Source organism: Pelodiscus sinensis, chromosome 15 (genome assembly GCF_052426305.1).
Source record: "Pelodiscus sinensis isolate ZL-2025 chromosome 15, ASM5242630v1, whole genome shotgun sequence".
NCBI classification, from domain to species: Eukaryota; Metazoa; Chordata; order Testudines; family Trionychidae; genus Pelodiscus; species Pelodiscus sinensis.
The window spans coordinates 8,060,190-8,084,157 of NC_143066.1; the positions used below are offsets into that span (position 1 = coordinate 8,060,190).

The window sequence follows — 23,968 nt, forward strand, 5'->3', positions numbered from 1 at the left end:
CGCCTGCGGCTGTGCGCCCTCGCTCCCCTCCCCGTGGGCTTTCCCCTGGGCTCTGCTGCGCTGCGCCGCTCGGCACTTCTCCAGGGGAGGGGCTGTTAGTGCGGGGAGTTTCTTCCCCGTGACAGTCTCCACGGGCCGGATGAGAGGGCCGTAGTTTGGAGACCCCTGTTATAGACTAACTGAAGGGCTGGAGCAGGAGCTTTCGTGGGCAAAGACCCACTTCTCAGATGCTTGCCAGGGTGGGAGGGGTTATTTTCAAAGACAAAAAATCTCCCGCTGCCTACCCAGCCCCTCCCCTATTTGAATCCCGCCCCTCCCCTCAGCATCCCTTCCCCTGGCCTCCAGGCCCCGCCCCTCCCCTCCCCATCCTTTCCCCTGGCCTCCAGGCCCCGCCCCTCCCCTCCCCACCCCCCCCGCCCCTCCCCTTCCCATCCCTTCCCCTGGCCTCCAGGCCCCGCCCCTCCCCTCCCCATCCCTTCCCCCGGCCTCCAGGCCCCGCCCCAGAACGCAGCCTCGCTCTGACTCCAAGATGGCGCCCGTAGTGAATACGCTCTATCTCCTTCCTCGCGCGCTCAGAGCGGCCCCTGACCTTCCGCCTCCCCCCCCACTCCCCACGGCAGCGTCACGACAAGATGGCGGCGCCCGCGCTGCTGCTGCCGCTGGTGGCGGCGGGGCTGGCGCTGTGCGCGGCGCTGCTGTGGCTGCGGGGGCGGCGAGCGGCGGGGGCGGGGGCGCGGGGCCGGGTGTGCGTGGCGGTGCTGGGCGACCTGGGCCGCAGCCCCCGCATGCAGTACCACGCGCTGGCCCTGGCGCGCCACGGGCACCACGTCACCCTCCTGGGCTTCCTCAGTGAGTGAGGCCGGGCCGGGCCCCAGCGTCCCCGCCCCCGCCACGGGCTCGCCCTGGGGCTCCCGCGGGGGCTCGTGTCCTGGCCGTGACTCTCAGCCCGCCCTGCCTAAGGGGCGGCCCGTCTGGGGTCTCCCCCCCCCCCCCCAAGCTTGGCCAGGGGCTGTGAGCCCGCCCCCACCCCAAGTCGGCCCCGTCTTTAATATGGAGCCTCGGAGCAGCAGACCCCTGTCCCGCGATGCAGAGCCATTGCACGGACACACAATGGCTACGTCTACACTGGCATGATTTTCCGAACAGGCTTTTAACGGAAAAGTTTTCTGTTAAGAGCATTTTTGGAAAAGCGCGTCTAGATTGGCAGGACGCTTTTCCGCAAAAGCACTTTCTGCAGAAAAGCGTCCGTGGCCAATCTAGATGCGTTTTTCCGCAAAAACGCCCCGATCGCCATTTTCGCGATGGGGCTTTTTTGCGGACAATACTATGCTGTCTGCACTGGCCCTTTTGCGCAAAAGTCTTTCGGAAAAAGACTTTTGCCCAAACGGGAGCAGCATAGTATTTCCGGAAAAGCACTGATGATTTTACAGGAGTTTGACAGTGCTTTTCCGGAAATTCAAGCGGCCAGTGTAGACAGCTGGCAAGTTTGTAAACTTGCCGGTCTAGACACAGCCAAAGTGTATCCCTGTTCACACCCCTAGTGGCAAAAATGGGGCTATAAAGCGGATAGCGGAGGGGGGGGGGGGGCGGAGGAGGAGGGGGAGGAGGTTGCAGGGCTTCACCAGTTAGCTTTGCTCCCTACAATTAAGATTTAAGTGCCTTCCCAGCTTGCTAGGGTGACAGTGGCCAGCCTCATGTGCCCGCCCTAAAAGCTTCTTACTCTCAGCAGACTGCATCCTTGTGACCCAAGCATCCAGTGTGGCCTGGGATGGTTACTGGTCCTAATATGAGTGCTGCTCACTGCAGTCTTTGTTCAGCTCAGAAGTGCAGCATCACCCACTGGGACCTGTTGTCCTGATGGGTCATACTACAGCTGCATATACTCATCTTGGTATTCTAGACCAGTGTTTCTCAACTTTTTATTTTAACAAAATACTCCTTAAAAAAAAAAAAAAAAAAAAAAGGTACCCCCAGTACTTAGTTTTCAGACACACAGGTTTTTTTTTTTCTATCATTGCAACACATTTGTTTAAACAACTTCATCATAGCCAGGTGGGCAATCAAATTTTGGGGTGTAAAAAGTATAAAAATAATAAAGTGCTATAAAACTTAAAACAGAAATTCTGTTTTCTCCAAATTTCAGTTGTGTTGACGTACCCCCCATCACTTCTCTCGAGTACCCCTAAGAGTACTCATACTGCTGGTTGAGAAACACTGTTCTAGATGTTTCAGAGATTAAATGGTCCTCCCTGTCCCCCCCCATTCACTCTTACTTTTCAATTTTAATAACATTCTCTGTTACAGTAACAGTCTTGTATAAACAGATGGCTACAGAACAGTTTCTTTTTCTTTCAGGCACAAAGCCACACAGTGACATTTTGTGCAATGAAAAAATACACATTGTCTCAATTTCAGAACTTAAAGTGTTGCAAGGTATGTTCATAGAGTTAGATCATTTTTAGTTGTTCAGATGTATCAATATTTCACATTCTGTCTGTGCTCTGAAGATATTTACCATTATTGTTCAGTGAAAACCAGTTCTTAAGGTTTGAATTTAACTCCCAGAGTACAGTGAGTATCATTCTTTTAAAGAAGGGTGACAAATTTATACTGTCATAAAGTTATTTTTTAAAATCTGGCTCATAATTAGAATATTAGTTTATCCTATGTGGAAGCTATATACACTTTCATCATGTTGAACAATCTAAGCACTCACCTGAAAACTTGGACAATGCCTTGAAAGCAAATTAACTAAGCAAGTCTTTGAAAATAACAAGTTGATGCTGTTTGTGTGTGTGCTAACATGCACTGTGGATTTTTCTTTTTTCTAAAACAAAGACCATAAAGTAATGTTGGTTTTTAAATTTTCTTCTGTATGTTGACTGTAAATGAATTGCATATTGAGGATGTGCTATGTGAAATTATGACAAAGATTTCTGTCATTTTATAGTTGGTCCTAAGATTTTCCAGTATATTACAAAAGTTATTGCACAGGCAATACAACTGTTCTATACAATGCTGAAGATAGATCGGCCTTCTTATATTCTTCTTCAGGTATATATATATATTTATAGATATATATTTATGTGTGTTATTGTTTCACACTGTAGTAAATTTTCATCAAAATACAGTGACATCATTTTGATAAAACTACTAGTGCAGAATGAATAGTGGAAGTAAATTTATGCAAATATGAAATTTGCAAATATATTAATCAACCTTTGTATTTCACCTTTTTATTAATTTTTGAGCATTCAGACTTCATTGGGACAAACACTAGCAAACTGAATTTAGAGCAGATGTGTGAGTATTTACCAAAAGCAAATTTCAATAGGGTATTTGAGAATGGATTTCAAATTCTAATCTAATGCATATTGCACAAATCATGACGTAAGCAAATGTAGAATTCAAAATGATCTATGTTTAATAATCTAATCAGAACAGAATATCACAATTTGTCTCGTATGAATTACAAATTTTATGTTCCTTTGTAAAAATCACAATTCATACTGTGGTGATTAATACAAATGCTGTGTTTTTCGGTCAAATATTTATTTAAAATTCATTCCCTTTAAATGTTAGAAAAAGGCCTCACTTTCCTGATGTGAATGAATAGTTCTGTTCTAAGTGGAATTAGTGTTGATTGCACATGTCAAATTCAAAGCACGAAGAGGTGAGTCTTTTATCCATAGAACAAATACAATATGAGTGAACAGCAGTATGAACTTCAGTGTGCTGCTTTCCCCCTCCAAAGTGCTTCAAACTTCACTTCAAGGTTCCATCTCTAGGGCTATGTCTAGACTACAAGGTTTTTGCGCAAAAACCTGCAGCGCGTCCACACCTTGAGCGTGTTTTTGTGCTAGAAAATCTACAATCAATCGACAGAACAGAGGACTTTTTGCAGTGTAGATATGCCTCCTTCTGTGAGGCATAACTCCTTTCTGCGCTACAGCTCTTGTGCAAAAAGGCATGTGTGGATGCTCTGCAGGGGTTTCTTGTGCAAAAAGAGCCTATCCAAAAAAGCACAGGTGCTCTGATGGCCATTCTGTGAATGGCCATTAGAGCTTTCTTGCGCAAGAATGTCCATGCAGTGTGGATGCTCTCTTGTGCTAAAGCTCATTGCTTTTGCTGTGCGCTTTGAGGTCTGGACATGCTTTTGTGCAAGAACTCTTCCGCAAAAGGCTTCTTTTGCAAAAACCCTGCAGTGTAGGCAAAGCCTAGGAGTGAGAAAATAGCTCTGGTTCCATAACAATGAATCTGGATGTGTCTACTGCTATTTAGAGATGGTTGTGGTTGTTGCGATGTGATTTATGACCACTAGGGACTGGAGTGAGATTAGCCAACTCTTTCCCCATACATTACCGAGTAATTTGCTTGATTCCTGACTAGTCATAACTTGGGGACCGTATTTGAACCAATGACCTAGATATTTTGTAAAGCAGTTTCAGTCCATTCCTTTCCTTTTCTGGCAGATGATCTGCAGTTTGTCATTTGGTTATAATTTGTTGTTATTTTTGTTTTATTTATTAAACAGAATCCTCCAGGCCTGCCTAGTATAGCTGTTACCTGGATGGTTTGCCTTGTACGAAGAAGCAAACTGATCATTGATTGGCACAATTATGGTTATACTATAATGAGTCTGATCCATGGAAGAAACCATCCTATAGTACAAATTGCAGAGTGGTTTGTATAGAAATATTTATTTTTCTCTTAAAATTGTATAGCGTTTACAGCATTCATACAGGTGGAAGGCAGCAGTGACTAGGATACTATTGACTAAGTGCCTCTTTAAAGAGGCACTTTATTTTTAGGCTCCAAATTGACCTATATTGTTTTGGAGGTGTCCTGTAGAATTAAATAGAAAATGCCCTTTCTCTGGGTGATCCTACAAACCTAATAGACAATTCTATCCTTGCTATACCATTCTGTAAGATGGTTCCAGAAAGCTAAAGAAAATATTGTTCTCTTTTAAGTTTGAGAGTAATTCCTGTTCCTGTTATTCTTTTTGTATTCTATAAGATTTTTCACAAGAATGATTATGCCCTTTTGAGGAACATCGTCCAGAAATAGCTAATTATTGTGTGTGTATGTACATACTAATGTTCACATGTGAAGTGTACACATAGAATTGTAAAAAGCCTGATGACTTAGTGCTGGTCTGCATTAGAAAATTAGATTGATTTAACTGTCAGTCTGGGGTGTGAAAAATCCACACGCCTGAGTGATGCAGATAACCCAGATTAGGTGTTGTCACCTCTCTGGTAGATAGATTACCTACACCGATTTAAGAATCCTTTCCATCAGCATAGACAGTGTCTACATTGAAGAGCTACTTCAGTGCACTGCTGTAGCATTTTAAGTGTAGACAGCCTTAACAGTCCTAATTATTTCTGAACTTAAGTGTCATCCATTTTATACTGTTAAGCTGCAACCATGCTTCTGAAATGCATGAGCTGCATATAAATCAAGTCAGTAGTAACCTGGGTCTGAATAGATGGGCTGGAGTCATGATGATAAGATGTACATGGCTGTATCAATTATCTCAAATTTGAATATACAGTAAAAGCTGTGTTACCTAGCTCTGTATCAACCGGAAAACTCTATAAACCAGCATTTCTGATCTTCATTGAAAGTTCTAGTCCAGTTAGTGTGGAATTGGCAAGGATCTCTATGTGGCTGCATGTGGCTCCCTCATAGTGGCAACATGTCCCTGCTGCTCCTAGGTGGAGGAATGGCCACAGAGGCTCTGTGCTGCCCCCATCTCACATGCTTGCTCTGCAGCTCCCATTGTTTGAGAACTATGGCCAATGGGAGCTGCAGGGATGGTGCCTATAGGCAGAGACAGAATGCAGAGCTGCCTAGCTACGCCTCTGCCTTGGAGGAGCATGGACATGTCACTGCTTGTGAGGACCTGTATAAGGTGATTCTTGACTGGATCTGGCACCCCCAAACCTCTCCCAGGCCCCAACCCTCTGTCTTGAGTCTGGTCCCATGCTCAAACTCTCCCTGAATCCTGCACCCCTTCTGTCCTCTGAACCCTTAAGTCCCAGCCTGGAGCCCCTTTCTGCACCCCAGAGCCCACACATCTAGCTGCCCACACCTCCCACACCCAACCAGTTGCCCTAGCCTGGATCCCCCTCCTGCATCCTGAACCCCTCATTTCTGGCTCCACTAAAGAACCTGCAGCTCCCTCAACTCAGAGCCAGTACCCACTACCACACTCATCCCCCTGCCTCAGCCCACTCCGAACTATTAGTGAAGCAGAATATTTGACTAACCAGCACCTCCCTCCCCTCCCCCCCCCCCCGCTTCTGCATGCTGGATAACAAAGCTTTTGCTATATTCTGCTTTTTGCCTTGCTTTTTATGACTAGATCAGAGGCAGCAGCACAGGGGTGGGGGTGTCAGGCAAGCTCAGGGATCTGGCTTAAAGCTGCAATGGGGAGGGGAGAGGTGGCTGGGTGGCTACCCCCCCCATCTGCCCCCCCCCCCGTGTAAATGCTGAAATTTTCAGTGGTTACACATATACCTGATAAATGCATTTTAACATCCCTACTCTATATACTGGGCTCTTTATTGAGTAATAGCAACACAGACATAATGTGCAAGTTAAGAAGTAATTGAGAAATTAATATTGCAAGATACAGCTCCTGATAATTTTAGGCAAAATTATGTTTAATTATATTAATTTTCATTCCATAGATTAGACATTGGTGAGAAACCGATATTCAGTGTCACAGTTTCATTAGATGGGAATGGTGTTTGGCTTATAACTGAAGTTTAATTTCTATCAGGTATGAAAAGTTTTTTGGACGCCTATCTGACTACAACTTCTGTGTGACTAATGCAATGAAAGAAGATCTACAGAAGAATTGTAACATCAAGTAAGTCAAAGATCTCACAACACAAATGATTGTGTATAGATTTTCACTTAAATCATCTAGCTAGCCAGCCCTAATGCTTTTGGATTCATAGAAGTCATATTGTATAATCAGGGATCCAAAAAGCTTCTTTCTGGCTAAGAACTAAGACTTGGAAAAGTGTATTTATCATCAAAGAATTGTTACTAATTCAATTTCCTAGTACTGAGAGGCCAAGAAACATAGAGTTGGTAGATGTACATTTCACTAAACTTTTGTTACCTTTTTTTTACTTGGTAAAACTTCTCAGTAGTTCCACAAAACTTAACTAAAGCTGAATATTTATCCCTCCTGTGTAATTTGCTCTCCAAGAAATGTTAGTGACAGCTAGAAGGTAGGGATGTGATAGTGTACGTGTTTAACCTTCATGGTTACACTCAGCACAGCCCCCACCCTCCACCTCTGCTGCTGTATCAGAGGCAGCAGAGCAGGTGGGGGGAGCAGGCACCCCATGAGCATCTGCTCTTTTTAAGCAGGTTCCCTGCGAGCACCAGCTCCCAGGGATCTGCCTGCCCACCCGCGCTGCTGCCTCTGGGTCAGCAGCTCAGGGTGGGGGGAGGTAGGGAGAGGCAGATGGCTCTGCAGGAACTAATGCTTGTGGGGGAGATGACTTAAAAGCTGGTTGCCCAGGTGCACCGGTTCCTGCAGAGCTGCCTCTCCCCCGAGTGTAAACTTGTAAGCACTGAAAATTTCAGTGGCTACATGTTTACAAACCTCTCCCTCCCGCCCCCTTCTAACATTCCAGTTAGAGAGGGGACCTCTGGGATTTTTGGCACCCACGCAGGCATGGAAGTAAGCATGAAGTGATTGAGTGTTTTAGTAATAGTGGAAGTGAAGGATGAATCTTCTATTGAAATTTAACCATTGGAGGAATTCCTAACCTCAGAAGAACATAAGTATGAGTAATAAATAAAAGTAATTCCTGGTTAGAGAGAATTTTTTGTGTGATGAAGCAGCTAGGGTGTGAGCGCACCATGGATAAACACATTGGACCTTAAAAAAAGTTCACAATGAAAAGCATTAACAACTAAAATAGATACTTTTCTTTCTTGATAGATCAAGGCCCCCAATCCTGTCTTTAACTTTTTGCATGTGATGAGTGGTCATACTGAAGTCAGTAGAACTAATCAGCTGTTTAATTGTTTACAGTTTAGGGGTGTTTTCAGAATCAGATGATTAATTGTTTTGTTCTATTGATACTTTTAATTGCCTTTTATATATATATAATTATTTGTTTCTCCACAGAGCAATAACCCTATATGACAAGCCAGCTTCTTTTTTTAAGGAAACATCGTTAGAACTTCAGCATAAATTGTACATGAAACTTGCTAAAGATTATGCTCCATTTAAAAGTGGGTACGTATAAGTAACAGATGCTCTAACAGTCTTTATTAACTAAGACAAGCCAGCATACTTAGTTTAGAAACTCAGTATATGCTTCTTCCCCATTAACTGACTTCAGCTCATCTTGGCTGTTGTTGATGTGATTCACAAGTGCATGTGGAATGGAAAAGGGTGTTTTTTTAAGGCGTCAAGTACCAAATAATTTTATCCCACAAGTCACTGAATATTTATAGTCCAGAAAAACAAAAGGGTAGGCTAAATCTAAATACTTGTTTTTCTTAATGCAGATCCATGGATGTGATCATGCTACCATTTTAGTTACATTGCTCTTGGGGGAATTCTGTGCCAAAAAAATTAAATTAAATTAAAAACTTGTGTAATATTTTACAATTCTGCAAATTTTATTTCTCAAAATAACACTGCAGAATCACACCAGTTTCAATTATTTTGGCAATTTATTTCACAATATTTGTCAGCAAGTATGTCTGTAACAGTACACACACACACACACACACACACACACACACACACACACAAATTCCCTCAGGAGTAGAATTAAAATAACTCCTGTGACAACCCAGTTCCTGTTTCTCTGCCTAATCCCTCGTGCAGAGCCCAGATGGGGGGCCAGGCACTCACCAACAACTCCCCAAAGCCGAGCACCTACCCCAGATACCCATACACCCTCCCTCCAAAATCTAGCTACAGGGCCCACCCTAACTCAGATACCCACCCTTTTACATCTTAGCACCCATGGCTCCAGAGGAAGGAACAGCTTGATGCTTGATCCCAGGCTTGCTTGGCACTTCCTGTGCGTTGCCATCTCCTTCCCTTAGAGGAAACTGCAGCTGCTGGGAACCCTCCATCTTCCCGTAGAGCAGCGGTTCCCAACCTTTTCCAGCTGGGGACCCTACCTTAACAATTCAGGAAGACTTGGTGACCCAAGGCAGTTCAAAAACAGGGGGAGTAGGGAGGATAGAGCCACCTGGGGGGACACTTGGTGACCCTTTTGAAATGTAATGGCGACCCATATTTGGGTCCCAACCCATAGGTTGGGAAACCCTGCCCTAGTGTCTTCTAGAGTCAAGCGGCACTCTGCCAGGTCCAGTGGTACCTCATTGCTGCCATCAGCACAGCAGCCCTTTCTTGTGGGGAAAGGAAATTCTGTGTGGGCAACTAAGGATGTTAAGAAGCAAGTAACTGGCTAATTGGATAATCAATACAATTTGTACTGACTACATGATTAGTTGATAAAGAGAGGTGTTCTGTCCTGGCTTGCACTGGGTCCAGGAGCTACCTTGACTGCGGCTCTGCAGTTTAAATGTAGTTGGTGCTGGGCATGTAGGTAGTCCATCTCCTTTTACATTTAAACTAGAGAGTTGCAGTGGGGGTAGCTCCTGGAGCTAGCGTGAGCTGGGACTAAGCTGCCCAGCTCTTACTGCATTTAAAATGCAGAGCCACACTGGGGGGTAACTTCTGGAGCCAGCACAAGCCCGGGACTGAGTAGTCCCGGCTTGCACCAGCTCTGGGACCACTGCAGCTCTGCCTACCTTGCCTCTCCCCCTGCGTACCACAGAGATGGTGCTTGGGGGAACTGGCTTTTAAGCCAGCTTCACCCAGCACCAGCTCCTGCTCCCCCCCCCACCTTTGCTGCAACCGCCCGGCTCTTACTACATTTAAAATGCAGAGCTACAGTGGTCCTGGACCTGGTGGAGTTGGGACTCCTCGGTCACAGTTCATGCCGGGTCCATGAGCTACCCCCAGTGTGGCTCTACATTTTAAATGTAGTAAGAGCCAGGAGGATTTACTACATTTAATATGCAGAGCTGCAGCGGTCCCAGCTCTGTCCAGGCTTGTGCTGGTCCAGGACCTACCCCCGCTGTGGCTCTGCAGTTTAAATGTAGTAGGAGCTGGGCTGCCTGTGCAGCTGGACCAGCTCAAACCAGGACAGAGTGCCTTCTCTTATCGAGTAATAGTGTAATCGATACAAATTGTATCTCAAAACCATAATGTGAACTGTTATTCTCCAAGAACCATATTTAAGGCTATAAGCCTTAAATATCTCCCCAAATTAATCAGACAGGTTTGTAGTAACTTAACATTAAATAAACCTATAAAATATGTAATATAATGATTTTGCAACAAGTTAAAGGTTTGTCCCTCTCATGCAGTATTAATCTTTGAAGTAGCACCATCTTTCATGGAGGTGATATGAAGTTTCTGGGACTCCTAACCTGTGTTCCTCTACCTCTGGGCAAAATGGCTCATCTGTTTCATAGTTGCTTTCAGTGAATTAGATCTGCTCACTTACCATGAATACACTGGAGCCTCTGTGGCTTGAAGTAGACTTTGATATAAGGCCCTTATGTAGATGTGGGGAGCTAGATTGAGGCTAAGGTGAATCTTGCTGTTAAAAACCCTCAGATATAGCTACTGAAACATCCCTTGCTAGACAGTCAAAGAAAGAAATTTGGCAATTGTCAAATTCCCGGTGAGCTAAATAATGACTGGTACTGGCTTCCTCATAAAAAGAGCCCCATTCATATTCATTTCAGATTTTTCAAAATCATGAGCTAATATTAAGATTTTTTCTCCAGAAGTTTGTGTGATGTTTACCATAGTAAATATCATAGAAAAAAGGAAGACGAGGTAATACATTTTCCTGGACCAATTTCTGTGTGAGTGTGTTGGACAGAGACAGGCTTTTGAACCACAAAGATCTTCCTGAAGAATAAAAGATATTATGTCACCCATCTTGTCCCTCCAATACCCTGCGACTGACAGCTATACTGCATATTATAAATATCATGGCAGATGACTGTACAGTGAGAAATGGCTTGAAAACCCTGAGGACACTCAGTGCAGCTTGCTTTTTAAAATCCTTAGTGTAGAGTGAATTGATTCCAGGTATATTTGATTGAACAGTGTGGGCCATCATCTTCAAGGTAAATGAAGTACAGATTGGAGACTCCTTGGAAGTAGTATAGCTAGGATGTCAGTGAAAGCTAGGAAAAGAATCATCTGAGTCACATCATTGTGATACTCAGATGCTCACCACCAAAATGAAGGACTCCCCAGAGATGTTAAATGATGCATTTGGAGCCAGAATGTTGTGAAATTCATACCCTTTGGTACAGTATTTGATTATATTCATACACCTCCTTAGATAGTATATCTTGGGATTAATAATGATGCTCTCTAAATCCTATTTACAGAATAGACTCCATATGTCAAGACGTTGAGAAGTCTGCATTTACAGAGCTAGATGTCAGAAATGGAAGTGTGACACAAGATAGAGAGAGACCAGCTCTTCTAATCAGCAGCACCAGCTGGACAGGTCTTGAATCAAATTGGTGTTTGTTGTTAAAAGTCCTGTATAATAATTTTACATTAAACAGTTGATAGACATTAGAACTGTTCCACCCTCCCCCACACATAAACTTTGCTCTGATACAGGACATTACAATGAGCAAAAACAAAGTTGTATACATTTCTTTTGATTAACAGGAAGAATTTGCAGATCAGCTATATGGACTCTCAGTGTCTGCATATGAGGACCATAATCCATTGAATTTTTTAGTTTAATTATGGAGTTATAAGGTAAATGTCGAGCTCCATGAACAATTAGAGAAACAAGTCCTATCATCATCTAACATTAGAAGTATGCTTACTATGTTTGCATGGTGCTATAGAATGGCTCTAATAAGTTAAATGTTTTGTCTTTCATTTCCTGGTACATTTATTACATATATTAATGCACTGAGAGAATTACTTGTTTTGAAAAGGTATAAAGCTGGAACAAAATCTGCTGTGTTGCAATTGAGAATGGAAGTGTGCATCTTCCATTAGAATTAACTGGGCAAGAATGTCTAATAAAATTGAAATGATGTGCTATTGAGATGCTGTTTGACTTCAGTTTTTGTGTAATTGTTGGAAAAGATTCCATTAAATGCAGGAATACAGGCTTTTATTAGCATTACATTTATAGTACCTATAACATTAAAACCATATTGAAAATGTCACTTCAGTGAAGATGAGGAAAGTCATGATTGCTATCCTTTAAAGAGAATAAGTTTTTACAGCTACAAATGCTAGCAATGTCACTAATACACCTTTCTTTTCCAGAGGATGAAGATTTTTCTATTCTTTTAAACGCTTTAGAAAGTAAGTATCATGAAGTTTTCTTTGGCTATTTAAAGAGTCTTATTTATTCTTAACAATTACTGAGCGCTTCTTTAAAGAACAGTGCCCTCAGCTACATCTACACTGTAGCCTTTTTACTGAAAAGCTTATGCAAATGAAGCACGGAGTGGAATATCGCCGCAGTTCATTTGCATAATTAATTAGCAGCTGTTTTTGCGCAAGAGGCTTTTGTGCAAAAAGGAGCTGTGTAGACGGTTCCTTTTTGCACAAAAAGCCCCCTCTTGTGCAAGAGCCGTTCTTCTTCATTTTTTCAGGAAGAACAGCTCCTGTGCAAGAGGGGGGTTTTGCACAAAAAGGAGCCATCTACACAGCTCCTTTTTGCGCAAAAGCCTCTTGTGCAAAAACAGTTAGTTGCTGATTAATTATGCAATTGAAGCATGGTGATATTCCACTCAGCGCTTCATTTGCATAAGTTTTTCAGGAAGAAGGCTATAGTGTAGATGTAGCCTTCATGTGCAAATGAAAATTCACAGGCATTTAAGGGTCGGAGTAGTTTGTCGCAGTATAGGGGTTAAAAAAAATACGTTAAGATCATAGTTATGTGCAGGATACAATTAAAATATTTATCATTAGGAAATCTATTTCCAACTACTTGATAAGGTGAGTTACAGCTTTAGTTTGTATGCAGCATGAAGTGGTATTGCTGCTACTGAGCTTCCTCTTGTGCCTGGGGTGCCTTTGCTTCTCCCACAAAGGTTCCTTATACAGGTCTGGGTTTAGTCACTGTCATTCAAAGCCCCCTGTCAAGGCTGGTCCCCACTCTGGCACTCTGAGTGAAGATGACGGGAGTCAGCAAGAGACCTTCAATATCTTGCCTCTGTAGGCTCTGCTTACAAACTCCCCAGAGTCACAGATTTACTGACTTTAGGGGGTAGTTGCCACTACCAAGTGCAACAAACCCCTTTGTTCTTGAACTTAGGAAGAAAAAACTTGGATTTCCTTCCCTAGGGGTATTTCAAACTCCTCTGCCACCAGAGAGCTTGAAAAAAGAAACAAAAGCAACAAACTGTATCTTTGATAGCTGAGCTCTCAGGCTAGGCAGACACACAGACAGACCTCCTGTTTCTTCCCAGGACACAAGAATCAAATCATCACCATAAAAAAAGGTGATTTTATTAACAAAACAAAAAGATATACTTGATAAAACGTACTTGATTGCTAGCTGATTCAGAGCAACTGAGTAAGACGAATTAAAACACAGAGAACATCTCTGGGTATGCTCTTAGATAGTCAATGGGGGAGGGAAGGCACAGATTCACACAGAGAAATTTAAACAAACAACCACAACAAAAGAACCACCCTGATCGCAACTAAATACACATTTTTCTTGATTTACTCATGATCCCTTCCTGGTTTAGTCCACTTCCATGCCCTGAATTCCTTGTAGGCATGGTAATTCTGATTACTGCATGTTGTTCCCTCCAGCCCTTAACTTAGAAGTCACATAAAGGAAGAGCAGATCAGGTATCTATATGCAATTCAGATTTCAGTACTGTATCCCATTGGTTCTTTTGGCCCCCGGCCAGCACTCTTGCTAGCTATCTGAGTTTAACCCTTTATTCACCGAGTGCTGGCCAACACTCCAACCCATCACAGCCCCAAATTGAAGTCCCCTAACCAGACATTTCTCCTACTACTCCCAGGCCTCTATGACAGGAGAGCTTTTGCAGTCTTTCCCTAGCTTGTCCACTGTCTCTCCTGCCTTAGCAGGCTATTCCTAGTCCTTCCTGTCTGGAGACTTAGTCTCAGATCCCAGGACTCTGCTGGAGCATGCTCAGTCCTAGCAGTCTCTGTTCTCCCTGAGGACCTCCCCTTCAGTGCAGCCACCTTTTGTCCTTTATTGGGAATTACTTGATGTGAAATGCAATGGGTGAGTGCTTGTGGATTCAGATATCACTCATTGAAAGGCTATCTCCTGTTCACTCAGATGCAAAATGTGTACCTGTTCCACAATGTTAGGGCGGTCAGCGGGAGTTGGACATATTACTGGCCCTATCACTCTCTGTGTACAGTGGGCTGTGAAACTGACATGCCTTAACTGCATCAGCCCAAGCAGCCATTGATTTGGGGGAAGTTAGGCTCAGGTGGACTCATTCCGTAATCAGAGTTGGCTTAGATCCAAGTGCTCCAGCCCATTAGGCAAACCACCCTGTTACACAACATATACACATAGGCTGCGTCTAGACTGGCATGATTTTGCGGAAATACTTTTAACGGAAAAGATTTTCCGTTAAAAGTATTTCCACAAAAGAGTGTCTAGATTGGCACGGAAGCTTTTGCACAAAAAGTGCTTTTGTGCAAAAGCATCCATGCCCAGTATAGATGTGCTTTTGTGTAAGAAAGCTCCGATGGCCATTTTAGCACCCATAGAGACACAGACACACACTTTCAAATTCCTGGTGAGATGATTTCAAGAAAGAGGGAACCCCCATTAAGCAATTTGGATAATCTGTTTGACTGGATTTTTTAACCTAACAAGAAGAAACAGCTGGAAGTGGTCAAAGAGTAATGTGGGGTTGCTGCAGTTTTCATGAACTGTACATTTAAAAGCATAATATCCATATTGTTTGTTTATATAGTATTAAAAACAAAATCTGTCAATATATATATTTTAAAAAACTCGGAGAAATCAGTTATAATGAATTTTTTATTTTCATAAAATGAAAATTCTTGCACCCACTTCACAATCAGGGATTGTCTGCATGAGGAGGAGGCAACAGGATTTGCCCTAGCAGCATTGTAGGTGACACACACTTATGACTAAACTTTGCAAACTGATTTCTTTAAGTATGCAGCATGTTTCAGAGAGGACTAGGTGATTCCTTATGAAGAGTTATTACTTTGCATAATGACTGTTATGAGAGGCTCAAATTAGAATCACAGTACCCAATGTCAATTTGCATGTTTGCCTGTAGTTTTTTTCTATTCGTCTGAAATAGTGTTCATTTGTACAGGAGAATTATTCTTAACCGAGAGTGTGTGTATCTGGGCACACACAAAATAACTTTATTTGTTTTGTAGATTATGAAGAGTATGTCAATGATGGAATCAAGCTTCCTTCTTTAATATGTGTGATAACAGGTACCACTTTTTAATTGTTATTTTCTGTTCCTTTTCAAAGCTGATACCAGAGGATTAATTTTTGTCATCCCACTAGATTGACTTTTAAATAGATTTTTTTATCTTTATGAAGTAACAAAAGGAATAGAATATTTGTTTGGCACTGATTTAACACATCAGTGGTTGGAACAAAAATCAAGAATGATGGTATGTTTGCATTTTAAAATAAAAGATGCTACAGCATACAAATTTAGCAATTGTATTGTATTCTGTAATTCCTTTGGACGTATTTTCAGAATTTGAATAGTGAAGAAAAGCTGGTAAAACAACTTAAAATATGGGTTTAAATGGTATTTGCTATAAATAGACATTTGTCTAGTACTTGCTAAGGAGACTTACTGGTTGACTGTGAGGTTTTTGCAAAATGCTGTAGGCTGTTCAACAAATGATATTTTTTCCTCCTAGTACAAAACTAATAACTTAGCATGAAGCTAGCAGGGCACCGTGCTGCGGGAGGGAGCCATCTTTCAGTGGATTTGTATCTGATAATGGTTTATTTACAATTTATTGCTATAAGTTATGGTTGCCCTCAGAAGACCCATTCAGGTTCAATGTCATTATGCTAGACCCTTATGAACACTGATGAAGATGCAGCCCCTTCTTCAAATACCTTACAATCTAGGAATACAAATGAGATGTGCTCTTTATCACTAGACTATAATGTGTAGACAAACCCCCACTTTTGATAATTACAGCAAAAACACTAATATATATTGTGTTTGTTTTCCATTTAAAAGGGAAAGGACCTTTAAAAAAGCACTACAACAGTCTGATAGACAAAATGCACTTTAAACACATCCAGATCTGTACACCGTGGCTTGAAGCTGAGGATTACCCTGTTCTGCTTGGTAAATAATGGATTACAATTGTTGAAAAAGCTTTAAAGACTCAGGAACAATGTGTGAGTCTTGAGCAAAGGTTATGGATAGCTGTTGAGAATTTTGGGCAAAGATGGCATGGTATTTATCAGGTGATTTTTTTACCAGGTAAAATTATGCATTTGCCACATTGGAAAAAACTTGTTAGTGTCAGTTTAAGGTAATTTCTATTTTTAAAACTGTTTTGTTAATAATGCCACTTGAACTTAATTTTAGATACATATTCCAATTGGGGTTATGCAAAGCAGTTGATGTGTAGGTTAATTTAGGGTTGTACAAATACAAATAAAACTACAATGGGCATCATTACTAATATATGTAATTATAATACAGTATTGAACATAGGCATGTCTACATTTTGGTTTATTTTCTCAAGGAAGTGATACATGTTACGACTCAGTTTTCAGTATCTCATAAAAATATTGAAAACATTTTATTATATGAAAACAACACAGAGTTGTAAGCTTGAAGCACTAAACAATCAGAAGCATGCAGAGTTGCAGACCAACAGTCCAGCTCTGTTTGGCCATGCAACATCTTGTAGCAGAAGACCAGCTTTGATGTAATGAATAGCCCATGCCTGTTTCTCAAATTTGAATAGATGTATCACAAGTCTGAAAAAAATGATTTTGAATTTTCTGAATCCTGATGAAATTATTCTTCCCAGTTTCCTGGTTTAAACTTGGTTTAAGCTGGTATTTACCAGTGTTCTGTCCTGAACTAGATTTTCCTGGGAAATTGCCAGCCCTTATTTTGGAAAGTAGGTACAGGAATACCACAATAAACTTAAATTGTTTGTTAAGAATAAAATATATAACTGTAATTTGTGCCTTTTCTTTTGACTGAGAAATTGTTTAAATTTTGAAACTGCAGTTTCTCCTCCTATTCAGGTAACTAAGTGTAGAATTCCATCTTGAAGGTATGGTCATAGATCTATGATCATACCACCCTGAACAAGCCTGATCTCTGTATTAAAAAGCGTCTGTTTGCCACCTTTTGATTTTTCAGATAGGCTAATATACTGGATTGATTTCTGTTCTATATAGTCTCAGGGTTCTGTTCAGCAAGATCACATTGGAGAGTTTCTAGCTGAACTACTGAAAGTAGCTGAGGAGATGAGGAAATAGAATGTTTATACTTCCTTAGCATTTTAGATAAATGAAGCTTAATAAAAGTATATAAGGATAAAATAATGGCAAAATACAAGTTCTGCTTGATTTAAGCCCCTTGAGTCTGCCACTGTCAGTTTATTTGACTGTAAAGCAGCATGTATATCAGTGGTGGTTTGTAAGTGATGAATATTCATCTCTGTCAACTTGGACTCCATAAATTGTCCATGTATTGTTAAGGCATTTGGATTGGAAGAGTCCCCCGTGGGTCATCTATTTCATCCCCCTACATTGTGGCAGGATCAATTTTAATGTTTTTATTACCATTTGTAATGCATGGGGCTAGAGTAAGTGTATAAAATCTGTTCTTTTTTTTCAATTTCTCTTCTCCACTTAACATAACCTCGTTAGTATGCTTCTAAATCGCAGCTATTCTAAAAAATACAAAATTGTATGGCTTTTACTCACCTGAATTCTGACATTAATGATATTCCAAGCAGTTATGTTTAAGTGGCACCAAAGGAAACTATTTTCCTCAGAAACTGTTAATGGTTAATAAATGGTGTATTTGCAGAATAACCTTTAGAGTTAATCACTTTCAGAAGAAACTTATTAAAGTCAGTTTTGTTTCCTTTATCATTTATAGGGTCAGCAGATTTGGGTGTCTGTCTCCACAAATCATCTAGTGGCCTGGATCTGCCTATGAAGGTGGTGGATATGTTTGGCTGTTGTTTGCCTGTGTGTGCAGTACATTTCCAGTGGTAAGAGTTTGCTTATTTTGACCTAGAATAAAAGAACCCAAAAATATTTTTTTTAAAACAAATAGGATAGTTTGCTACAGAATCACATTATAACAATTGCTGCTGATATATATTGTTAATTATGGCACAATTATATCATAGAATCATAGGGCTGGAAGAGACCTCAGAATGTCATTTAGTCCAGCCCCCTGCCCAAAGCAGGACGGATCCCAACTAAATCAAGCCAGACAGGGCTTTGTCAAGCTGAGACTTAAAAACCTCTAGGGATGGAGATTCATAAGGTAAATAAAATAACTTATGACATGTAGAGGTCATTTTGAAAATGAACACTTGGATATCTTAGTATTGGAAAAAGTTAGAAAAGGGCAACAAACATGATTAGGGGTTTAAAGCAGTTGCCATATGAAGAGAGATTAAAAAGACTGAGACATTTCATCTTAGAAAAGAGGAGACTAAAGGGAGATATGAGAGAGGTCTATAAAATCATGACTGGTATGAAGAAAGTGAATAAGGAAAAGTTATTTGTTTGTTCTCATAGCATAAGAACTAGAGGTCACCAAATGAAATTAATAGGTAGCAGGTTTATAACAAACAAAAGGAAGTTTTTCTTCACATAGCACACAGTCAACTTGTGGAACTTCTTTCTAGAAGATGTTGTGAAGACCAGGGCTTAACAGGGTTCAAAAAAGAACTAGATAAATTCACGGAGATTAGGTTCATCAATGCTTATTAGCCAGGATGGGTAGGAAAGGTATCCCTAGTCTCTGTTTGTCAGAGGCTGGAAATGGGTGACAGGGGAGGGATCACCCTGTTGTTTTCATTTCTCTGGAGCACCTGGCATTGGCCACTGTTGGAAGACAGGATACTGGGCTAGATGGACCTTTGGACTGATACACTATGGCTGTTCTTATATTCACTTTTTTGCTGTGGAAATATTAGGGTATTAATTGCGGTATCCTAGCCAGTTTTCCTATTCTAAACTACTGGATTTGTTTCTCTGTACTGTTTGAGAGATGCTTCATTCCACCCTAGGATTGTCTAAACCTCAGAGATTGATGAAGTGTTACTGTATCCACTGTTTATAAAGTACCTGTACCTTTTAGGAGAAATATGGCTTTCATAATGTAAAGATACTTTGTCTTGTGCTATGACATTGCTGGTGACAGCAGCAGAATATTCTGTGATATTATTGTTCATGACTGCAATATATAATGAACACTCTTTTTGTGTGATTTTTTTAATAGGATCGGTTTACTAAGCCTATAAAATACACTAGCTTACAGTATGATCTTGGTATCTTCAAGTGAAAAATGCACATTTCAAATTTTAAAGAGTTCCGCTTGGAAAAAAAAATCCTCAAAGAAAATCACTGCACTGTGTTATAGGTTGCTGCAATTTAATCTATCCTGCTTCATGGGCAAATTCTGAGGAGAATAAAATCTGCTGTAATTTAGCCATTTTTCAGCCATTTCGTTATGCAATGTATAACTTAGACTCTCACCCAGCTATCAAGTTATAATATGTAATTTTACACAATCTTATACATCACCAAAATTTGACCTACTGAGTCTAAGTCCAAAGTGGTGTAATTTGTATGCCATAGGGATGGAACAGAGGGGCTAGAATGTACACCAGTAAATAGGCTGCAAATTAATGTAAACCATCCTTACTGTAAGTTGTACTATAGTTTGGTAAGCTACGTGTTGGTAAATGCACGGGTGCAGTGCAATGTAAGGGAGACTTAGAAAGCATTATAATTGAACCTGTTACATGTGAAAGAAGACTTATTCTTCTGTCCTAGCTTCCTTTAGACTCTGTGACTGTGCAAGACCTGTGTTTCGGAAGGGTTACATACAATAGAGCACTGCATACTGGTCATTATTGAAACGAATGGCTTTAGTTACAATGGGCTAACAAAGCCTGATGACTGCAACTGTACATTACTCTGTGCTGGCGGACCAAATAACATGTCGCCATTGTATCCTTTTTATTCCTCCCCAAGAGGAGGAATTTCTAAGTTTGGTAATACACTGTGGCTGTGTCTACACTGGCATCCCTTCCAGAAAAGGGATGCTAATGTAGCACTTTGGAATAGGCAAATCCGCAGGGGATTTAAATATCCCCCGCGGTATTTGCATTAACATGGCTGCCGCTTTTTTCCGGCTTGGAGATAAGCCGGAGAAAAGCGCCAGTCTAGACGTGATTCTCCAGAAAATAAAGCCTTTTCTGGAGGATCTCTTATTCCTACTTTGAAGTAGGAATAAGAGATCCTCCGGAAAAGGGCTTATTTTCCGGAGAATCACGTCTAGACTGGCGCTTTTCTCCGGCTTATACCCAAGCCGGAAAAAAGCGGCAGCCATGTTAATGCAAATACCGCGGGAGATATTTAAATCCCCCGCAGGTTTGCCTGTTCCAAAGTGTCTAATCTGCATCCCTTTTCCGGAAAAGGGGTGCAGTGTAGACACAGCCTGGCTACGTCTACACTGGCCCCTTTTCCGGAAGGGGCATGTAAATTTCATGAGTCGTAGTAGGGAAATGCGCGGGGGATTTAAATATCCCCCGCGGCATTTAAATAAAAATGTCCGCCGCTTTTTTCCGGCTTTTAAAAAAGCCGGAAAAGAGCGTCTACACTGGCCCCGATCCTCCGGAAAAAGCGCCCTTTTCCGGAGGCTACTTTGAAGTAGGAATAAGAGCCTCCGGAAAAGGGCACTTTTTCCGGAGGATCGGGGCCAGTGTAGACGCTCTTTTCCGGCTTTTTTAAAAGTCGGAAAAAAGCGGCGGACATTTTTATTTAAATGCCGCGGGGGATATTTAAATCCCCCGCACATTTCCCTACTACGACTCATGAAATTTACATGCCCCTTCCGGAAAAGGGGCCAGTGTAGACGTAGCCCCTGTGTGTAGCAGCAGTTCTGGATGGGCTTCTTATGCTTGGAGGGGAGGACTAATCTTCTTCTGTCATTTTCAGCCTATGTAAGGAATGGAATTTGTCTAGAGATCCAGGATCTCAACAACATGGGGGTTATTTTAGGGTTTACAAGCCCCACACTAAGCATGGGTAGAAGACATAGGAGTCTTCCCTGCTCACATATTCACTCTGCTGATACCATTACTGGGCCTAACCAAGTGAGTTATAAGATCAAGAATACATATTCCTGCGCATCCAGAAATATAATTTATGCTATCATGTGCCGAAAGTTTCCGTCTGCTATGTACATTGGACAAACGTCTCAGACACTTCGCCAAAGGATCAATGCCCACAAAACAGATATTAGACAGGATCACAAAGAAAAAACAGTTTCTTGCCATTTCAACCAGAAAGGACACTGTCTCAACGACCTAATTACCTGCATCCTACTCCAGAAGACTTTCAAATCTGCACTTGAAAGGGAATCCTCTGTACTGTCATTCATGCTAAAATTCGACACTCTTCGCGGGGGGCTCAACAAAGACACCAACTACCTTACCCATTACAAAGATAGCTTCCCCAATTATCACCTCTAATACCATTAGCTCACAGACATCTCCCCTTCCCCACCTCTAATACCATTAACTCACAGACATTTACCTTCCTCCCCCCCGCATCCCCTTTCTGTTCTGAAATGTGATTTGTCCTTTTCATATGTGTTCACTTTTTTTTAATTGTATCCTTTGGTATATACGGTTGTGACTATTTTCTTCCACTATTTGATCTGAGGAAGTGGGTCTGGTCCACGAAAGCTCATCTAATAAACCATCTTGTTAGTCTTTAAAGTGCTACATAGTCCTGCATTTTGTTTCACATGCAACCAGACTGACTATACCCCAGCACAGCTGCCAGAACCACCCATAACAGAGGCATGCACCCACAACTGAGACTAATAGGGAAAACAAGTCGAGCTATCAAGGAAGGTGAACAGAAAGGCCCGGGATAGAGGATGGGCATCAACGCCGTGCCAGACTGCCTCCAAGGAACTGACCGGGAGACAAGAGAAGCCTGCAAGCCCTGGAGTTTAAGGGCTGATTGGCTCAGTTTAGGTTAAATGGATGGACTGGGCTAATATGATATGAATAGAGGGAGACCACTTAGGAGAAAATCTCTCTAGTCTATAGATTGTCCCCATAGTATTTGATAGGACTACAATACAGGAATCTCTGCAGGTATTGAAGTGGAGGAGACTTTTATGCTGTTCTCACATTTTCTTCACTGGTTTTGTTCACAGTTTACACGAACTTGTGAAACATGATGAAAACGGCTTGATATTTAAGGACTCTAATGAACTCGCAGAACAGCTGAAGGTAAAGATATTAGAAGCTCAAATAATTTGTTTCCTTTTCCTTGTTAATGGGAAGGTACAGCTTTGCAGGTATGGAGTGAGGAGATCATATATCCTATTATGTTTTTTCTTCCTCTGTTCTCTCACATCGTTTGCTTTTGGGCAGTGCTGCTTTTTGGGTTTATTTATTTGTATATACTGTAAGTCAGCATTGAATAGTATTGAGTATTAATAATTATCTGTGTGGATTTAACTTTAAATATGCATCTCAGGAGGAATTTGCTGCCTATAGTTACAGATTTTATTGGCTACATCTATTTGTGTATGAATGTAAAGCAAGAAAGCACATTTTAAATATTTTATCATCTTGCGGTACCTAGAGATCTAGGAGGAGAGTCCACCTTACAGCTCCTCTCCTAGTAATCTTATCCATTGAAGTTACAAGGGGTGGGAGAAGCTAGAAGTGTAATACTTAATTTCTGTGTTATTTCTTTAACCTTGCAGATGCTCTTTTTGGAATTTCCTACCCCTGAAAGCAAACTTCATACGTTCAGAAGAAATCTTCAGGAATCCAAGCAGCTGAGGTGGGATGAGAGCTGGGAACAGACTGTCCTTCCTGTGCTTAGGAACAATTTATGATTTCCAAAAAAAATGGACAAAAGAATTTGTGCTTACGATTTTCACATTCCCAAGTTTGGTTTTACATGATGAAAATGATGAATAAAGTCTTTATATTTGATCTTAGACAAGTTTTTATACATGCCTCCATCCCAAAATAACCTTTTTAACACACACTTTCATCTGTGATTTGAACCAGTTACATGAATAATTCGCTATGGTCTGAGACTGGTTTACTGCTGAACTTATACTTTACACTATATACTGATAGAGGACAAGGTCCTTGCCTGAAGGAACTTCAGTTTCCCTATCTATCCAGACCTTTAAGAACTAGGGGTCACAAAATATAAATTAATAGGCAGCAGGTTTAAAACAAACAAAAGGAAGTTTTTCTTCACTCGGTGCACAGTCAACCTGTGGACCTCCTTGCCAGAGGATGTAGTGAAGGCTAGGACTTTAACAGGGTTAAAAAAAGAGGTAGATGATTCATGGAGGTTAGATTCATGGCTATTAGCCAAGATGGGTAGGAATGGTGTCCCTAGCCTCTGTTTCTCTGGAAGTGGGTGACAGGAGGGATCACGTGAGGTTTACCTGTTGTGTTCCCTTCCTCTGGGGCATCTGGTATTGGCCACTGTCGGCAGACAGGATACTGGGCTGGATGGACTGTTGGTCTGACCCTGTATGGCCATTCTTATGTTAACTAATATGCCGCAATGCCACATTAGCAGGGTATCTATGTCTACATATATCTCTGCCCTGC

At 41.5% G+C, this 23,968-nt stretch overlaps 1 protein-coding gene across 1 annotated transcript; it reads left to right on the top strand.

The window, feature by feature from the left end:
• Positions 1-596: 596 nt before the first annotated feature.
• ALG1 (ALG1 chitobiosyldiphosphodolichol beta-mannosyltransferase) lies at positions 597-23,339 on the top strand. Its single transcript, XM_075899251.2, has 13 exons — positions 597-849; positions 2,356-2,433; positions 2,951-3,054; positions 4,535-4,683; positions 6,794-6,883; positions 8,165-8,275; positions 11,479-11,600; positions 12,389-12,427; positions 15,488-15,547; positions 16,324-16,434; positions 18,220-18,334; positions 22,537-22,612; positions 23,095-23,339. Exons 1-13 carry the CDS (start codon positions 633-635, stop codon positions 23,227-23,229), a joined length of 1,407 nt encoding a protein of 468 aa, XP_075755366.2. The 5' UTR covers positions 597-632; the 3' UTR covers positions 23,230-23,339.
• The last annotated feature ends 629 nt before the right edge of the window (positions 23,340-23,968 follow it).